Here is a 19,118-nt window from a genome sequence, read left to right on the forward strand (position 1 = left end):
ACATATACTTCTAGAGTGTTTACATCTCATTACTATTAGCTGGGTTATTTTCTAGGACTTTAAAACGCCAAAGTTTTGATCCTACACCTTATTGTTCCGAAATTATATAAAGGGATTGTAAACCATTTTCTATTTCATGAATTGCGTATTTATAAAGCAGAAACAAGGGGAAAAAATACAGTTTATTTCTATTATTAGAATGATAAACTTACCCGATCTGAGAGAAGTATTTCCACATTAGATTTGTGTAGCTGGGACTTAGTTGATACTCGTTGGACAGACTCTCTCACATAGGTCAAACATCTAAACACGTTTTTTGTAAATATTAATTAACAAGCATTTTTAAAGTAAAGTAAATGTTGTAGAAATTAGTAAAGAAATCGAAGGCTTTTAAAGCTTGATATAAGAAAGTGTATAAAAATCCAAAGAAATAGAAAAAAACAAACAAATTAATCATAAGAGTGAAGAAAAAAATTGTCATATTTTTTTACTTGAAATAAAAATTTGACCTTGAACGACTAGGATTCAATAATTAAACAATATAACAAGAAAATGAGGAAAATGGAGAGTAAAATAGCTAAACTAAAAACTTGTTTAATGTGATTGAAAACAACCACATCCCCCCATCCTTCTTCCTCCATATATAAATACAAATTACTCATAAAATTCTGCGAATATATGCCCAGGAAGTCTAGACTTGGGTTTTAATTAAAAAATTTACATTGCGTATATTTTTACGCAATCAGTCGGACCTCGACCGTTCGGTAAGACAGAGTACAGTATATACAAATGACGCTGTCTTCAAATTACACGCTCCGAAGGATTTTGTTTTTAAATTGCAAACATTTGAAATTTCCTATTTTGTCCGGCAAAATATCTAGCTGAATTATTCCGGAAATTAATCGTTAATGTTTAATGAATTGGATTTAAATTTTCAATCTGTTGCATGTTTATTGGTGAATAGTTCGGCTAATTTGTAAAACCTTGGTTATTACAGGGGCAAAATCAAGGAGCTTAAGAGGATGGGGTGGAGGGGGGAGGAACATGGCGGAGGAGAGGCTAAAAAAAAGTCTGGAAAGAAGAGAAGTCTGGAATAATAGAAGGATGGAAAGAAGAGAAGGATGGAAAGAAGAGAAGGATGGAAAGAAGAGAAGGATGGATTGGGATGAACTAGGATGAACTAGGATGAACTATAGGATGGATTAGGATGGAAAGAAGAGAAGGATGGAAAGAATAGAAGGATGGAAAGAAGAGAAGGATGGAAAGAAGAGAAGGACAGAAAAAAAGAGAAGTTTGGAATCTCGATGATAAATACCGACTATGCTCTGAAGATAAAAAGGATGGATAATAAATAGAGCGCGGAGATTTAAATTTCATGGATATTTTAGTCGTAAACACCCCGCCTTACTCGGTCATTATTTAAACTTTTTACTATGAATGCAAACTTTTTATCAGGATTATACAACAGAAAGGCCTGGATATACTGACCTACTCCTTTGTGCCTCGCGACTAGCTCGAGCCTCCATTTTCGACACCTTCTTGTTGTCGAAAACGGCCAATTTGGTCGTCAGCCTGTTGTTATTCCTGGTCGACACCGGAGTCGGAGACGGAGACCTGTCCGGGGTCTCCGGGTGCAAACTCGGAGGAGAGAGTCGAACCCGAACCACTGGTTCTGAAAAAATGATAAAATTATAAGAAAAAAATTATGAGAATTTTGTAGATTTTTTAAATTCGTCTTTAATCAACGCGGCATTAAATCAAGGTAAAAATTACCAATGTGAATGTTTATTGGGACACACGAAGTAAAAATTAAAAAGAATTGTGGTTCTAAACAATTATTCTAGAAACTCTCAGAAAATTATGAAAAAATTAAATTAATTTGTGAATTCTAGGAGGGAAGCAGAATACAATTGTTGGAAAACTACAGTTGCATTGTTTTCAAGAATATGCCTATATGCATGGATAAACAAACTTCCTACCATACATATCTATATTCATATATATATATACATATTAATTATATACATTTAAATACATACTACCAGATGTGTAGCAGATTACATCATTATAAAGAGATTATACATCTATTCCGAATACAGCGAATTACTAATAAAATTAGTATTGATTTTTTGAAAACAAATTCCCGAACTTTTTGTATTTGTTATTTTTACACTTCCTTCTCTTAATTATTTGGTTTAGGAATGTCTTATTCGTTATTCTTATAATATCATCTAAAGTGGAAAGATATTCATCAATGAAATCATGGTTTAGTTTTAATTGTGTTCAATTTTAACCTATTAGGTTTAGCTCACACTAAACTTGTACGACTTTGTGACATCGTAGCTTCTTTAATTTTAATAGAATGTGCAAATATCATATTTATTCGGTTATATAATAGAAATTCAAAACATTTTGATCTTCTCAATAACTCTTCAATAAGAAGAGTTTTGATTGAAAACATTTAAGATTTCAATGTTATATGCACTTTACGTTAGTTTGAAGTGATGCACTTTACGTTAGTTTGAAGTGATGCACTTTACGTTAGTTTGAAGTGATGCAATTTACGTTAGTTTGAAGTGAGTTAGAATAATCCGAGTTAAAGTGATTTCCAAAGTTTTGAGTTGAAATCGGTTGATATTGAAGTGTGGGTGCCGGGTCAGTTTACTAGTTTAACCCTATACAGGGGGGGTCTTAATCTGTGTATAGCCTGGAGGGGGGGGGGGTTCCACGCCTTCCCCCTAGAAAAACGCCCCCCTCCCCTAGCCTGTTTAGGGTTAAAATCAACTTTAAGTATTGTCGGAGCTCTGAAACCCTGGAACACTGATTGGGATAAGAATCAAGAGAGAACTGAACCCACGTTATTCAACCTAACCTTAGAATTCAATATTGTTTCACATTAAACCAGAGTTTATTTAGTTCCGGTTAAAAACCTATTATGTCTAGAGTGATATCTCAGTTTCTAGCGTGAAATTAGTTTAAAAATTAAACTCCGTATAGGAAACCTAATAAGTTATTTTCAATACATTATACAAAAAAGGAGAGGAGTTATGAGATCCTAAAGTTACATGTTGTAAAATTAACTTTAGTTTAATGTGAGGTTATTGTCTAACCAGCCTGTGTATTATATAAACCTCAGTATAAGTCTGGTATAACCACCAATAAACCAATAAATAAAATAAAATTACGTTTTTTAATTTCATTTCTACGTGACTCTACATTTTGTTTATATAGAGGAACTAAATACACGATGTCTGGAGGGAACAAATATGGCGTATTTAAAGTATTTGCTAACGCTTTAATAAAGCAATTGAACAATCGTCTCAAATTCTAATTTTACCATCCCTGTATCTTTGCAACAGGATAGTGTAAACTTTTGATATTTCATAGTTTTAAATATCAAAGGTTGCAAAGATATAAGAGATGGGATATTTGAGTTTTAAGGAGAGAAATCATTATTACTTTAAAAGTGTTTTATTATAATAGTTTACGTACTTTTTCTGCAGTAGAAATGCGCAAGTCTCTTTTGTAGAGAAATCGCAATGGAAAATAATCATTTTTGTATAGTTCATACTTTTAAAGGTATCGTTGTGAATCAGGTATTGCCATATTTGAATACAGGGTTGCTTAAAGTACACTTACAGTCCAGAAATATTAAACATGTCTAGTCCCTTCTTACAGTCCAGATATATTAAACATGTCTAGTCCCTTCTTACAGTCCAGAAATATTAAAAATGTCTAGTCCCTTCTTATTGAAAACACTTTAAATGCTTTATCATTTGACCTTGTGCAATTACACAAAGCAAAATTCTGGTGAATTCTTCCAACATATTTATGTATTCATTAGAGCGATACATGATCAAACTCCGGAAACATTTCCATATGCATTCTTCAACTATACTTAGTGGACAATATATATATAGATATCAAACAGGATTATTTATCTTATATCTTAACATATTTCAGAGTTACGGATAATATTTAGATTTAGCTCATTTATTTTAACAGTTCTTAAAAATAGTTTTAAAAAATAAGAACATTCATACTTAAAATTAACTCATTTTTTAAATATTAATTTTAAAGACGTTTAAACGTTTTTCCAAAAATAATGGATGAATTAAACAACTACTAAAAAGTGTTAATAATGGTGAAAATATTAAAAATTTAAACAATATAATGTTGCACTTTCACCACCAAAAAATCAAGGTTTCTCCTGTTAATAAAACCACCGTGATACCAAACCCTTAATCTCAGAACCGTGAGCAGTCCCTTTAAACAGTTACCACAGAAATTACGCAACATGCTGCGTAATGCGTATTCACTGAGCCTAAACTTTGACTGAGTCAATTTATGCCTGCATGTTGATATTGAAACCATGATGATATTAATACAGTTCAATCAACCTGTGTCTCTCTCTCCGTCCCTCCACAACCATAGAAGGAGGGTTCAATTATACCTGGAGCACAAACCAATAATATCCGTAGTACAAACCAATAAGATGATAAACCCAAACCCAAGTCATGGAGAACGTAATTGGAAAACTGTGCTCAGAGGAAATAGTAAAGATCCTGTTTCCTGTTGACGTGTGCTTGGATACTAATTTAAACCAATCAGAGAACTATAGATTTGCAAAATTTTCTTTACTCCGTGACGCCAATTTGCTTCGTAAATATTTAAATTTTTAAAATCCGTCTACCGAACTTTTTATCCGTCTACGTTTGTATATGCTTGGCTTGCTTGGTAGATGCTTTGTTTGACTCCAATAAACGTTAAAACGGCTGAACCGATTGGGCTCAGAAAAGAAAAATCTGCCAAATTCTTCGGTTTTAAAATTTCAGAAGAAAAATGGTTTCAGTCTCCATAATTATCTATTCCCTGATATCTTAGTACATATCTCTGCATGAAAAAGTGTAAAGGTGCAGAAAATAAAGATGTTTAGTATGTAGTAGGACTATACATAGTAGTATACAACTTCAAGGAAAGGTCAATGTTAACGATAATAGCACAAGTTCAACTAGGAATTTGTTTTTTTTCATTACATCGGACTTAAATCAGATTTTAGAGGCTGTGAAGTTCTAAAATTCTAATCTATCTGTGGGTTCAGTAGGAATAATAAAAGCATTAAAAAATATCTAAAAATTTCTCCTGGTTATAATGATAATATCCGTAACTGTAGGTTTAGATAAGTATATTTCTGTATCTCATCATCTGATGGATATTCATATATGTGTATCTCCAATCTTCATCCATGCAGGTTCAGATGAAGTTATCTCGAGCATTGGAAGTTTTAAATGGAGTGGTATTGAAAGAGAAGGATGGATATGGCATTAGAAATATAAATTATATCGATCTGGCAATTTTTCAAACTGATACCATTGAAAAATACCTAGGTTGGGTATGCACCGTTTGATAGATAGATAGCTGCCTGATCTGATAAGGGAAAATTACTATATTGACGGTGGTCCAATCCTAACTGTTCTTTTAAACCTCAATATTAGTTCTACTGCCATAATTTACTTTAAACCTAGACCTATTCTTGGTACTCTCCATACCACAGACAATTCTTGGCTATTCAACCGGCATACTGGATACAGAGGATACAGAATACAGAGGATACAGAGGATACAGAGGATGTAGAGGATGCAGAGAATACAGGTGATACAGAGGATACAGAAGATACAGTGGATGTAGAGGATGCAGAGGATACAGGGGATACCGAGGATACAGAGGATACAGAGAATACAGAGGATACAGAGGATACAGAGGATACAGAGGATACAGAGGATACAGAGGATACAGAGGATACAGCGGATACAGAGGATACAGAGGATACAGAGGATACAGAGGATACAGAGGATACAGAGGATACAGAGGATACAGAGGATACAGAGGATACAAAGGATACAGAGGATACAGAGGATACAAAGGATGTAGAGGATGCAGAGAATACAGAGGATACAGAGGATACAGAAGATACAGAGGATGTAGAGGATGCAGAGGATACAGGGGATACCGAGGATACAGAGGATAGAGAGGATAGACAGGATACAGAGGATACAGAGGATACAGAGGATACAGAGGATAAAAAGGATACAGATGATACAGAGGATACAGAGGATACAGAGGATGTAGAGGATGCAGAGAATACAGAGGATACAGAGGATACAGAGGATAAAAAGGATACAGATGATACAGAAAATACACAGAGGATACAGAGGATAGAGAGGATACAGAGGATATAGAGGATAAAAAGGATACAGATGATACAGAAAATACAGAGGATACAGAGGATTTTCCACATATAATTCCTTTGACAATATTCCTTTAAAAGACTATTAAAGAGTTTTATTATTTAGTTTTTGCTGCTAGATAAGATTATTACAAAACAATGGTTTGAAGGATAAAATAGTTTTCTTAGAACAGAATCAGCTCCGGAGTTATTAAGTTCTCCTCAGGGTCTACATTTGAGCACAAGAACCTCATCTTCTCATGGGTTGATATTCATCCTTCATATTAATCTTTCTACCAGGGGTTAATATTAATCCTAAATTCGGAACCTTGGATATTCAAGTGATGGGATAACCCCACAAGCAATTCTTTTGCATAAAACGGACATTAGATATTCTATGATGAGAAGATTGTTAGTGAAATTTATTGTGAATTTGACATAATACCGTTCCGGGGTCAGCAGGAAGAAATAGGCTGCATAAATCATCCTGTGTACGTTGATAGTTAGTTTTAAACCTGGCAAGGATTGAACTTATCTCTTGATGAAACTTCTTTCAACGACATTAAAGATGATTAGGAATACAAGGCCGAGAATATATTTAGTTAGGACAGAGAGATGCTTTGAGTTAGGACGGAGAGATGCTTTGAGTTAGGACGGAGATACCTTGAGTTAGGACGGAGATACCTTGAGTTAGGACGGAGATACCTTGAGTTAGAGCAGACAGACATTTGAGTTAGGACCGAGATATACTTTGAGTTAGGACGGAGAGATACTTTGAGTTAGGACGGAGAGATACTTTGAGTTAGGACGGAGAGATACTTTGAGTTAGGACGGAGAGATACATTGAGTTAGGCCGGAGATATACTCTTCAGTTAGGATAAAGATATTTTCAGTTAGGCAGATATTTCTTGATTTAAAATTTAAGAACATTAACGAGTTTAGGACAAGCATCAAAGAACCTATTCAGATTTTAGAGTTCTAGAAAATATGCTAAGAATCTATTGAAAATACCTAAGGATCAATATCAACATATCTAAAACACTGTTAACACTTGTTACAAATTGTAAAAATTGTTATAATCATCTATTTATCTGTTACACATCTTGAACAGCGGAAATCATATCAATCATAATAAATATGCATTTTTTTAAAACCGCCATGTTCTTGTGCTGATAATAAATTTTGACATATGAGTAATATTTTTATCTGGTTTTGTCCAAATATAAATCAGGTTTCATTTTTATTCTTAAGTTTGTTCAGTAAAGATTAAATTTATATTGTGACAACTTTTCTCAACCCTTTACTTTTAAAAAGTACGCTAGATTTCCAAAGTAAATATTTCAAACTCAAATTTTCTAATTCTTTTATATTTACATTTTTACATCCTGAGCGTGTAGCTCTTTAAAATTATTAAATATACATACTGCAAGGTCTAAATAGTACAGTTTTTAATATCAAAGGTTGGAAAGATATATAGAGATTTAAAAAGGAGTGTCTTCACTCTAATAAAAAAGCTCGATAAAAGAGATTTAGTTTTATTCCTATCTATTTATTACTAAATGATGAATACAGATTAAGTTATGTAAACAAACCTCGGGTTAGATTGTGTTACAAAACTTCCAAAACTCTGTAAAAGAAGCACAATGTAAAGAAAACAATGGCGGTGTGGTTTAAAATCCAGTGATTGTGCGGTAATCCTAGAATAACTAGTTATTACAAATATTCACGTGCTCCGAGGAAAACAATGACTCAGGTCCATGTTGGTTAGGACAACAGGGGCAAAATAATGGGGGGGGGGAGGGAGTCAGCAGCCGCCCCCTTTAAAGATTGAAAAATGGGCAAATCTTGGGAAAATTTCATCCCCCCCCCCCCTCCCCTATCAAAATAACCAGTTGCCCATTAAATAGACAAAATATTATTATTATTGATAAACGGACTCAGTTGGGACTAAAGATGGGAAATAAAGGAATTGAGACTTTGCAACGAATTCCAAATTTCTAATACCTAAATATCGACAACCAGTTATGTAAACCTAGAAGTTCGGAAAAAGAGTTAGAATTTATTTTTATAAAGAGTTAAAAAATCTTCTCGAGTTGGATAAGTGGGAAGATAATAATAATGGTGGTAAAAAATATTTTTGATGAGGACTGTAAAAAAAGATAAGAACGGATTGGTTGGGGAAAATGAATGGGATTGCCAAATGCCGAATTTGTTGAGAGAAACTGGATTAGATTGGACAAGGAACGACTGGTTCGGAAAGATGGATTAGTTTGGACAAGGACGAATTTTTTGCAGATAAAGACGAATTTGATTGAATAAGGACGGATTCGTTGCAGATAAAGACGAATTTGATTGAATAAGGACGGATGCGTTGCAGATAAAGACGAATTTGATTGAGCAAGGACGGATAAGTTGCAGATAAAGACGAATTCGATTGAACAAGGACGAATAAGTTGCAGATAAAGACGAATTCGATTGAACAAGGACGGATTCGTTGCAGATAAAGACGAATTCGATTGAACAAGGACGGTTACGTTGCAGATAAAGACGAATTTGATTGAACAAGGAAGGATACGTTGCAGATAAAGACGAATTTTATTGAATAAGGACGGATTCGTTGCAGATAAAGACGAATTCGATTGAACAAAGACAAATAAGTTGCAGATAATCAACGAATTAGATTAAACATTGAACAAGGACGGATTTGTTGCTGATAAAGACGAATTTGATTGAACAAGGACGGATACGTTGCAGATAGACACGAATTTGATTGATAAAAACGGAAAGGAGTAGAAAAGAAGGATTTGTTGAGACAAAGACAGATTAGTGTGGTTATATTGAGACGAGGACGGCTTGGTAAAAGAATATGACAGGTTTTGGTCGGAACTCCAGTGGAATATACATTCATCCCTCTACCTTATATTTACATGGATCACTGTCCTACCTGGAGCAAGGAAACCTAAATAAACCCATCGCTCGGTATAAGGAGATAAACCTAGATCCAGAACCTTGAATTTGACTCCACAGTTTTCAGACATATTACTTTTCATGGATTGTTGAACATTGAACAGGACAAAATGTGGATTAAAATTCTAAAAAATCAACATAAATCAATTAAAAATATCAGTTAAAAATATCCTTGAAAGAGTTTTATCCAGAGAACGGGAATGAATTGTCTTGAAGCTTGCATGCATGTAAACAATATTCAGGTTTTAAACCACATTTCCGTATCCGGTCGTGATCTTTTACTGTGCAAAGGGTGTTAAACCAAACACACTGTATTGGTGACCCCGGCAATTAAAACTAGGGTTAAGAGGACTGTTAGCGTAATTTCAAGTGACGGCACTGCCCGAATCACAATGGTACCCTTGAAACCTTAATCTGATCAAAAATGTGAAAGATACTTTCGTTTTTTTCTGACTCGGAAAGTGTTTATTTCTGTGAGTTTCGCCATTGCTTCTTTTGAACAAGAAATACGCAAGTCACTTCCGCAGAGAAACCGCAAATGAAAATGAACATTTTTAAGGAACAAACACATTGATATCTTATTCATACTTTATTAGACAAAAATGTCAAAGGTATAGGTTTAAAACCAGCATTGTCATCTTTGCATGGAGGGTCACTTGAAATTACGCTTACAGTCCCTTTAACACCTGAAACCCCTCCTTGGTTCAACTAGCGCTTCAGACAAATGTTAAAACTGTTTGAAGTAATAAAACTATTAAAAGATTGCAATAAACACTTTATTCGGAAAGTACTGCACAGGCAATTTAAAGCATTCGGTAGAGGAATGCACTTAATAGTCTATAGGAGTGTGGGGGGGGGGGCCGGGGGGCGGTNTCTTAGATATCTCGGGCATATAACTTGGATATTTCCCTTACATATCATAGATACATCCTAGATAACTTGGATATAAACCTTATATATCATGGATACATTCTAGATAACTTGGATATAAACCTTATATATCATGGATACATCCTAGATAGCTTGGATATAAACCTTACATATCATAGATACATCCTAGATAGCTTGGATATAAACCTTACATATCATAGATTCATCCTAGATAGCTTGGATATAAACCTTATATATCATGGATACATCCTAGATAACTTGGATATAAACCTTACATATCATGGATACATCCTAGATTGCTTGGATATAAACCTTACATATCATGGATACATCCTATATAGCTTGAATGTAAACCTTACATATCATGGATACATCCTATATATAGCTTGGATATAAACATGGATACATCGGCATAAAAACTAGTTGTCATTAGCGGTCCTTAGTTCAAATGAACAATAGTCCAAATGATATTGCATCAAAATAATTCTCTCTAGAATGAAACTGCAAAATTTTCCTGCGTTCTGAGGTTTATTTGAAACATATTGTGCGTCATTTTATTTATTTACAATTTCATGACAATTCTTTTAGTTTTTGCTCCGAGTGGTTCAAGACTTCATGTTTTCCTATGTAAAGTTGGAACACGCTACCCTGTCCGCTATTTAACTTATTTTTCTAACTTTTTGTCCCTAAATTTCCTGAATCGTTTAAACCCCTAGGAAACCTGGCATGCCCTGCAAGTATTGTAAATATGCACCGAAACTGCAAACCTCGATAAATAAAAGATTTCTCCTTTAAAAGTATAAAAACAAATCTAGATTCTTACCCCCATATTATTTTAATAACTGAGTGCTTGCATTATAGAATTACAGATGAATCCATACAATTTGAGAAGAAATACTTCATACTATATATATATATATATATAGATATATGTTTACAAAGGAACACACAAAACTGTAGGATAAGTTTGCGAAATTTAAACAATTCTATTCGATATTGTATAAAGCAAATGATTTTACCAGTAGGCTTAATAAATCATGCGTACATCGTCAAGTTGCATATAACGTATTGGACTATTTAAAACTATAACTTAAGTTTCATGGGTTTCACTGTACACATCATGATATTTATTTAGTGTATTCATAAACTAAGGAATTTCATATCAATAATTCCAAGTGAAGAAGCCTTTTTTTTTTGTAGATTTCGATAAATAAGATCGTAAGGTCTTTTATATAAACAATTATTAAAAATGATCAAAGAAAGAAGTAATATTTCAAACATAAATGTATCAAAGAGAAGGCTAAAGAAAAATAATATTTGTTAGAGTATAGAGCGCAAAATTTCAACTCTTTGTTATTTATCAAAAACCAAATTTGCCCCAGATTGAAAAGAAAATAATAACACAGATTAAAGTGTACACTTCTCTTTTAGTTAAACTCTTTTCAACTCGGGGATTTTAGAAATATAATACTAGAGATACAGAATTGGGGGCACGAGATAATTTAGCGAAAAATCTCCCTTACTCAGCTGTTTTGCGTGAAATTGGGTTTATTATTTGTAGAATTTGCGAGAAAAAGTGTCTGGTTGGTGGTGGTTAGATATGAGGCGGAGATCAACCAGGGTCAATTCTAAACGTTAATCTCGAGTACACACCAAATTTATCAATTCACGCCACTCAGACTCTACCCAGGTATCTTTAGAACCACACTGNTTAAAAAAGCGTGTGGATAATATGATATAGTTAGAATTAGTAACTAGTTACACTCTTTCTCCGGGTTCCTAATTCAACCACTTCCCCTGGTTTTTAGTTCCAACCTCTCTCCAGGTTCCTAGTTCCATCCTCTTTCCAGGTTCATAGTTCCAACCTCTCTCCAGGTTCCTAGTTCCATCCTCTTTTCAGGTTCCTAGTTCCTAGTTATGTTCTAATTCCACCACTTCTCCAGGTTTCTAGTTCCACTGTCTCTGTTTTCTTAATTCCACCACTTCTCCAGGTTTCTAGTTCCACTGTCTCTGGGTTCTTAATTCCATCACCTCTCCAGATTTCAAGTTCCACTCTCTCCAGGTTCTTAATTCCACCCTCTCTCTGCCTTGATGCAAACCCTTGTTTAATGTTATTGTTTATGCAAAGTATAATTTATGCTAAAACATTTAAGATCCTGTAAATGGCTTACAGCAGTCGAGTATTTATGCAAAAGTGGAAATTTTATAATTATTTCTGGCTGTTCGATAGATTACACCCGACCCAACCTATTTCTAATTGTTCGATAGATTACACCCAACCCAACCTATTTCTAATTGTTCGATAGATTACTACCAACCCAACCTATTTCTAATTGTTGGATAGATTACACCCGACCCAACCTATTTCTAACTGTTTGATAGATTACACCCAACCCAACCTATTTCTAATTGTTCGATAGATTATACCCAACCCAACCTATTTCTAATTGTTCGATAGATTACACCCGACCCAACCTATTTATAATTGTTTGATAGATTACACCCGACCCAACCTAAAAATAGAGTACACACAAATCAACCGACCTACTTCTAAGTGTTCGGTAGAATACAAAACCTCCCAACCTATTTCTAATTGTTCGATAGATTACACCCGACCCAACCTATTTCTAATTGTTCGATAGATTACACCCGACCCAACCTATTTCTAATTGTTCGATAGATTACACCCAACCAACTTATTTATAATTGTTCAATAGATTACTACCAACCCAACCTATTTCTAATTGTTGGATAGATTACACCCGACCCAACCTATTTCTAATTGTTGGATAGATTACTACCAACCTAACCTATTTCTAATTGTTGGACAGATTACACCCGACCCAACCTATTTCCAATTGTTCGATAGATTACTACCAACCTAACCTATTTCTAATTGTTGGATAGATTACTACCAACCTAACCTATTTCTAATTGTTGGATAGATTACACCCGACCCAACCTATTTCAGTTTTCAAAGATCTCTGGGATTAGACGACCTTGCCCAGTTGGTGCTAAACACTGAAGATCTATTTAGATCTGAGCTTTACATATTCTTTTGAATATTTCATCAGTAGATACTGACAGAAACACATATACCTAGTCTCAGACTTCAAATAAGCAGAAAGTTTCCGTGATAATGCCAGAATGTCGTCTTTTTAAAGTTTTTACATTTTTCATGAAAATTAGAAGCTCTCTTGATAATTCATCTGAACACAGAGTCATGTCCAGCTAAAAATTTGCGAGATATCCTTCACATTTTGTTCTAATACTCTAACAACATGATCGGGATATAAATATTCTAAATAATATATTCAGGTTTCTTCTAAAGATGGAACCTGTATTCCCTTGTATACTGCGTGAATTATGGGAAAATGATGAGTGCACCAGGTGAGTCTACAGTCTACAGTCTACAGTCTACAGTCTACAGTCTGCAGTCTACAGTCTACAGTCTACAGTCTACCATCTACTATATCTAAAAAGTGAGAAGTTTGAATCAAGTTCTTAATGTTAAATAAACACTTAACTGAACATTAACCACTTGAAATAGTTTTCAGTCCATTTTCTTATCATGTTTCAAACTCAAATATCTTGACTTTTCGGTAAATAATCTTAGTTCAAGTGGTTTAGAACCTTAATTCTGCAGAGATTATTTAATGAATCTGTGAGCGTAATTTCAACTGAACCGTCGTGCAAAGATAGAAAATGCTCGATTCACAATTCGATATTAATGTTTCTTCTTTTGAAAATTGGTTATTTTCAACTGTGGTTTCTCTAAAAAATGACTTTCACATTTAAAGTGGAGGAAATAGTTAGGAATTATAACAAATATTTAAGAACTTATAAACCTAAAAAAACACGACGCTATCATTACATTAATGATCAGATAAAGGTTTCAAGGGTACCGTTGTGAATCAGGCAACTCCATCTTTGCATGACTAGTAACTTGAAATTACAGTCCCTGTGAGAAACTATAAGATCTTACTCCGAGCAAATTTTTAATTTTTAGAAACAAATGTAGAATATGGGACAAACATTCAAAGTTTACGTAAAAAAAGTCACTTAAAAAATAAGTCCACAATCCATTTGAACTAAAATTATAAGTTTCCAAACACCCTATCTCATTCTATAAAAGAGAACGTCTGGTTTCAAAACAAAAACATATGTATTCAACCCCCGGTGTTTGTTATAATGACAATTCAAAGCCAACAAATACACTGTCGAGTTACAAATGGCCTATTTGTCTGAAGTTAGTGGGAGATCTAAGCCTCTAAGGTATTCTAATACTAATCAGACTCTTTTACTATCAATACATCTCTAGGTCTAATTTGCAGGTTTTTAAAGTATTATTTTGACATTTTATAAATTTGGATTATGTCAGAACTTTAAACATTTTAAGATTGACAAAAAATTTTACGGTTCAAATAATTATCCGATCAATTTTAACATTTGGCACATGACCTCAGGGGAGGTTTATAAATAATCCAAATTTAAAAATGTTCCACTTAAAAATTTATATTTTTTGTACTTATGTAAAACCGCCAATGAAAACAGAAAAAAACTGCGAAATTATAAATTGTTATAAAAGCAAAAATGTTGTGAAAAACTAAGAAAATAAGTGCAATGTACATAATTTCAAAGGAGGTATACGGATAGAGCTACACTGGGTTTCCTGTATGGTATGAAAAGTATAAGAGAGGTCTGACTGTTAAGAATGAAAAATGATCTGAATCGGCAGAATAAGAAGTTAATTCATGGTTACTGATACTTGTAATTTAACCAATTTTATCTTCATGAATTCTGATACCACAGACTTTGTAACTAATGTATAAGTAAGGCCAGCATTTTTTCAAATTTTGTAACGTTTTGTGAAAAATCCGGGATTTTGTTACTTCATATCGTTTGCGTTTTTTAAATTCGTTGGTTTTATATTTTGTAACATTTTCTGGAAAATACGCCATTTTGTTATTTTATATTTAAGCGTTCTCAAGTTCATAGTTTTTATATTTTGAATCCTGTTTATCCTCCAATCTTAAAAGCTTTTACCAAAAGATAATTTGATTAAATGTATAATTTTAATCATGCAAAGATTGATCTGAGATGCAGGAGAGAAAAATAGAATTTTGCCCTGAATCAGAACCTACCCAACTTATGCCCAAAATCTGTATACCCTCCCAAAATCCCCTTTCTTTTTAAAATTATAAATATCCTCCCTCTCCCCCCCCCCCCTCCCTTCCAATCCCACCGCCACCTACCCCTTTCCTTTAGAATACCCCTACTTCACTTCTTAAATGATTGACTAAATTATTAATTTAAAGAAATCCTTCAATCTCTGATAATTGGATTTCTTTAGATGACTTTTATAATCCTGATGTCGAATTGGTATCCGTGAAAGCCCAGTACCTAACCCGTAGTTAGGACCCAACACGGAGTTAGTACCCAACCCGGAGAAAACCATCAGCGTTCGACCAAAAATAATGTATTTTTCACATCAATAATCAGCCTCAAGTAATTCTTTTTAAGTCGAAACCACACTGTTCTGCTAACCTTGACTTCTAGAAATTTTAAACCCACTTAGAATGGAGAAAAACTAGAAACCTTTGCACCAAGAGACCGGGAGAACAGAAGAACTCAAGAAAAGAAAAGCAGGGGAACAGGAGAACAGGATATCAGGAGAAAGTGAAAACACAAGAACAGGAGAACGTGAGAATAGGAGAACATGACCGCATGAGAACAGGAGCACATGAGAACAGTTGAACAGGAGAATTAGGCGAGCAGGAGAACAAGAGAACAGGAGAATAGGAGAACAAGAGAACGGGAGAGCAGGAGAACAAAAGATTAAGAGAACAGGAGAACAGGAGAACAGGAGAACAAGAGAACAGGAGAACAGGAGAACTGGAGAACAGGAGAACAGGAGAAAAGGAGAACATGAGAAGATGAGAACAGGAGAACAGGAGGACAGGAGGACAGGAGAACATGAGAACATGAGAACAGGAGAACAGGATAACAGGAAAACAGGAGAATAGGAGAACAGGAGAACAGGAGAACAGGAGATCAAGAGAACAGGAGAACAGGAGGACAAGAGAACAGGAGAACAGGAGAACATGAGAACAGGAGAACAGGAGAACAATAGAAAAGAAGGACAGAAGAAAAGGAGGACAAGAGAAGAGGAGAATAGGAGAATTGAGTTTAATACCATGTCTCCAGGTTCTGTTAATTCTCCTAGTACTCCAGGATCTCTAAAGTCAAGCTAATGAGATGGATAAATCATATGTATTTTACCCCATAAATATGCAAAATACTTAACAGTTCAATTTTATTTTATCTTTTGCAGCGCGTAAACAAAACTCTGCAGAAAACTATAGCTGTGAAGTTTGCATGCATAGAGAGATAAAGATAAATATTTACCATCCCCTGAAGGAGAAAAAAATAAATCATAGATGAAATTCTGTTTCGAAATTTTAGGAATTTCGTCAGAGATGGAATTCTCATAAACTTGTGATGTTGTAAAAATCACATGGGCGGATTGTATAAACAGGGAAATAAAACAAATTTTTATTCCCACCCCCCTTTCCTCCTCTCTATTAATAAAATAATTTTTATATCCCGCCCCCTTAATACTAGCCCCTCCCCCCTAAAGCGTTACTCTGATCCAGTTTAATGATTTAAAAGTATAAATTAGATCTTGTCAGTTTTATTTAATTAATCTTGAAGATGTTCTGCACACTACAGCTCAACCCTCAACATACAGTAGCAAAACCTCAAGTCATTACTTTATAGTTCAACCATTTGTTATCATCCTGGGAGTTTCTTAGAGAGATGGAGAGTAGCTGGTGTGTTAAACCTAGACCTGGATTCATGGTTCAGTATACTAAGCATATACCTGGATACATGGTTCAGTATACTAAACCTAGACCTGGATACATGGTTCAGTATACTAAGCATAGACCTGGATACATGGTCCAGTATACTAAACCTAGACCTGGATACACGGTTCAGTATACTAAACATAGACCTGGATACATGTTCCAGTATACTAAACCTAGACCTGGATACATGGTTCAGTATACTAAACCTAGACCTGGATACATGGTTCAGTATACTAAACCTAGACCTGGATACATGGTTCAGTATACTAAACCTAAACCTGGATACATGGTTCAGTATACTAAACCTTAACCTGGATACATGGTTAAGTATTCTAAACCTAATTTCTGAACCTGGATGCTTGGTTCAATACTTTAAACCTAAACCTGGATGCAGGGTTTAGTATTCTAAACCTAGTTCTTCTAGTTTTCCTGGCTCTCCTGGTCCTCCTGGGTATCCTGTAGTTCTCCTAGTTCTCCTGGTTCTCCTGGTTATTCTAGTTCTCCTGGCTCTCCTGGTCCTAATGGTTATCCTCTGGTTCTCCTAGTTCTCCTGGTTCTCCAGGTTCTTCTTGTTCTCCTGGTTTTCCTGGTTCTCCTGGTTCTTCTGGTTCTTCTGGTTCTCCTGGTTCTCCTGGTTCTCCCGGGTCTCCTGGTTCTCCTGGTTCTCCTAGTTCTCTTGGTACTGGTAGACCATGGTGTCTGGGTTGAAAATATCCAGTGTTTCCTTATACTTAACATATTCATGAGATGCACGCAACCAACACTTAAACCTGATACAGGACGTCACGTGTAATTCATCATTCTTAAACTGTTAGGTGTCAAGTGTATGCCCAGAGTTTGAGTATCGATCCTCCTATTTGATTTTGATTAGAGCTCTTAGAGGTTTGTTGGGTTTATGTTTAGGTTTCATGTCTTGATTTAACACTATGTTTAGGTTTCATGTCTAGATTTGACACGGTCTTTAGGTTTCATGCATAGATTTAACACTGTGTTTAGGTTCCATGTACAGATTTAACACTGTGTTGAGGTTCCATGTCTAGATTAAACACTGTGTTTAGGTTCCATGTATAGATTTAACACTATGTTTAGGTTTCATGTATAGAATTAACACTGTGTTTAGGTTTCATGTCTAGATTTAACACTGTGTTTAGGTTTCATGTATAGATTTAACACTATGTTTAGGTTTCATGTATAGATTTAACACTATGTTTAGGTTTCATGTATAGATTTAACACTGTGTTTAGGTTTCATGTACAGATTTAACACTGTGTTTAGGTTTCATGTATAGATTTAACACTGTGTTTAGGTTTCATGTCTAGATTTAACACTGTGTTTAGGTTTCATGCATAGATTTAACACTGTGTTTATGCATGTCTAGATTTAACACTATGTTTAGGTTTCATGTCTAGATTTAACACTGTGTTTAGGTTTCATGTCTAGATTTAACACTAGCTATGTTTAGGTTCCATGTATAGATTTAACACTGTGTTTAGGTTTCATGTATAGATTTAACACTATGTTTAGGTTTCATGTCTAGATTTAACACTGTGTTTAGGTTTCATGCATAGCTTTAACACTATGTTTATGATTCAATGCAAAATTCTGTTATTCTTATAAAAGCATTTGTTTTAAATTGTGCTGGAACTATTTTTGCTTGGTTTGGGTTGGATCATGAGAAATTGTTTTTCTACATATAAGGAAAACATTTCAGTTGGGAAGGGTGGATTTTTAACTTGTCAAGGAATAGGCTAGTCGTTGCAGGTTTCACACCTAAAATTACTTGTTTTTCAGAAATACACATGTTAGAGAGGAGAGAGGACGGAGTTATGGAACTAAATGTAGTGCAGTCAAAGAACTATAGGTTAGGTTGGAGTTATATGGAGAATAATAACATAGTTATTTCTAGTACATGGAGCTATAGTGTAGACAGTGACAGAGGATACATAGAGCTGAAGGAAGTTTGCTCAGAGTTGAGAAATAAAACCCTCGTTAGATTTGGATTTGGAAGTTTTGAGCTAGTAATTGGAAGTATTAAGTAAGTACTTGGAAGTATTAAGTAAGTAATTGGAAGTATTGAGCAATGTAAATGATATCATTGAGTACTTGAAAGTATTATATTTTAGTACTTAAATGTGTTAGAAGAGCAATAAACAAATTGTTGTCTC

General features: G+C 34.5%; 2 protein-coding genes across 2 annotated transcripts in view; one reads left to right on the forward strand and one right to left on the reverse strand.

Moving 5' to 3' along the window:
* Positions 1-19,118, reverse strand: part of LOC111699185 (NADPH oxidase 5) — a 55,795-nt gene that overhangs the window by 34,101 nt on the left and 2,576 nt on the right. Inside the window, exons 2-3 of the mRNA XM_023469788.1 lie at positions 1,489-1,672; positions 213-303 (exon numbers count right to left, since the gene is read on the reverse strand). Of these exons, the coding sequence (XP_023325556.1) occupies positions 213-303; positions 1,489-1,526 (129 nt within the window). The 5' untranslated portion in view covers positions 1,527-1,672. The remainder of the gene's footprint in view (positions 1-212; positions 304-1,488; positions 1,673-19,118) is intronic.
* Positions 16,904-17,263, forward strand: LOC111699171 (early nodulin-75-like). The gene has a single exon (XM_023469772.1). The coding sequence runs from the start codon at positions 16,904-16,906 to the stop codon at positions 17,261-17,263; it is 360 nt and encodes a 119-aa protein (XP_023325540.1).

This window comes from Eurytemora carolleeae, unplaced genomic scaffold (assembly GCF_000591075.1).
Source record: "Eurytemora carolleeae unplaced genomic scaffold, Eaff_2.0 scaffold30, whole genome shotgun sequence".
Taxonomy (NCBI): domain Eukaryota; kingdom Metazoa; phylum Arthropoda; class Copepoda; order Calanoida; family Temoridae; genus Eurytemora; species Eurytemora carolleeae.

What these genes read in the sequence shown, in the direction of transcription:
- LOC111699171 (XM_023469772.1), top strand. Translation starts at nt 16,904, where the DNA reads ATGGAGAGTAGCTGGTGTGTTAAACCTAGACCTGGATTCATGGTTCAG.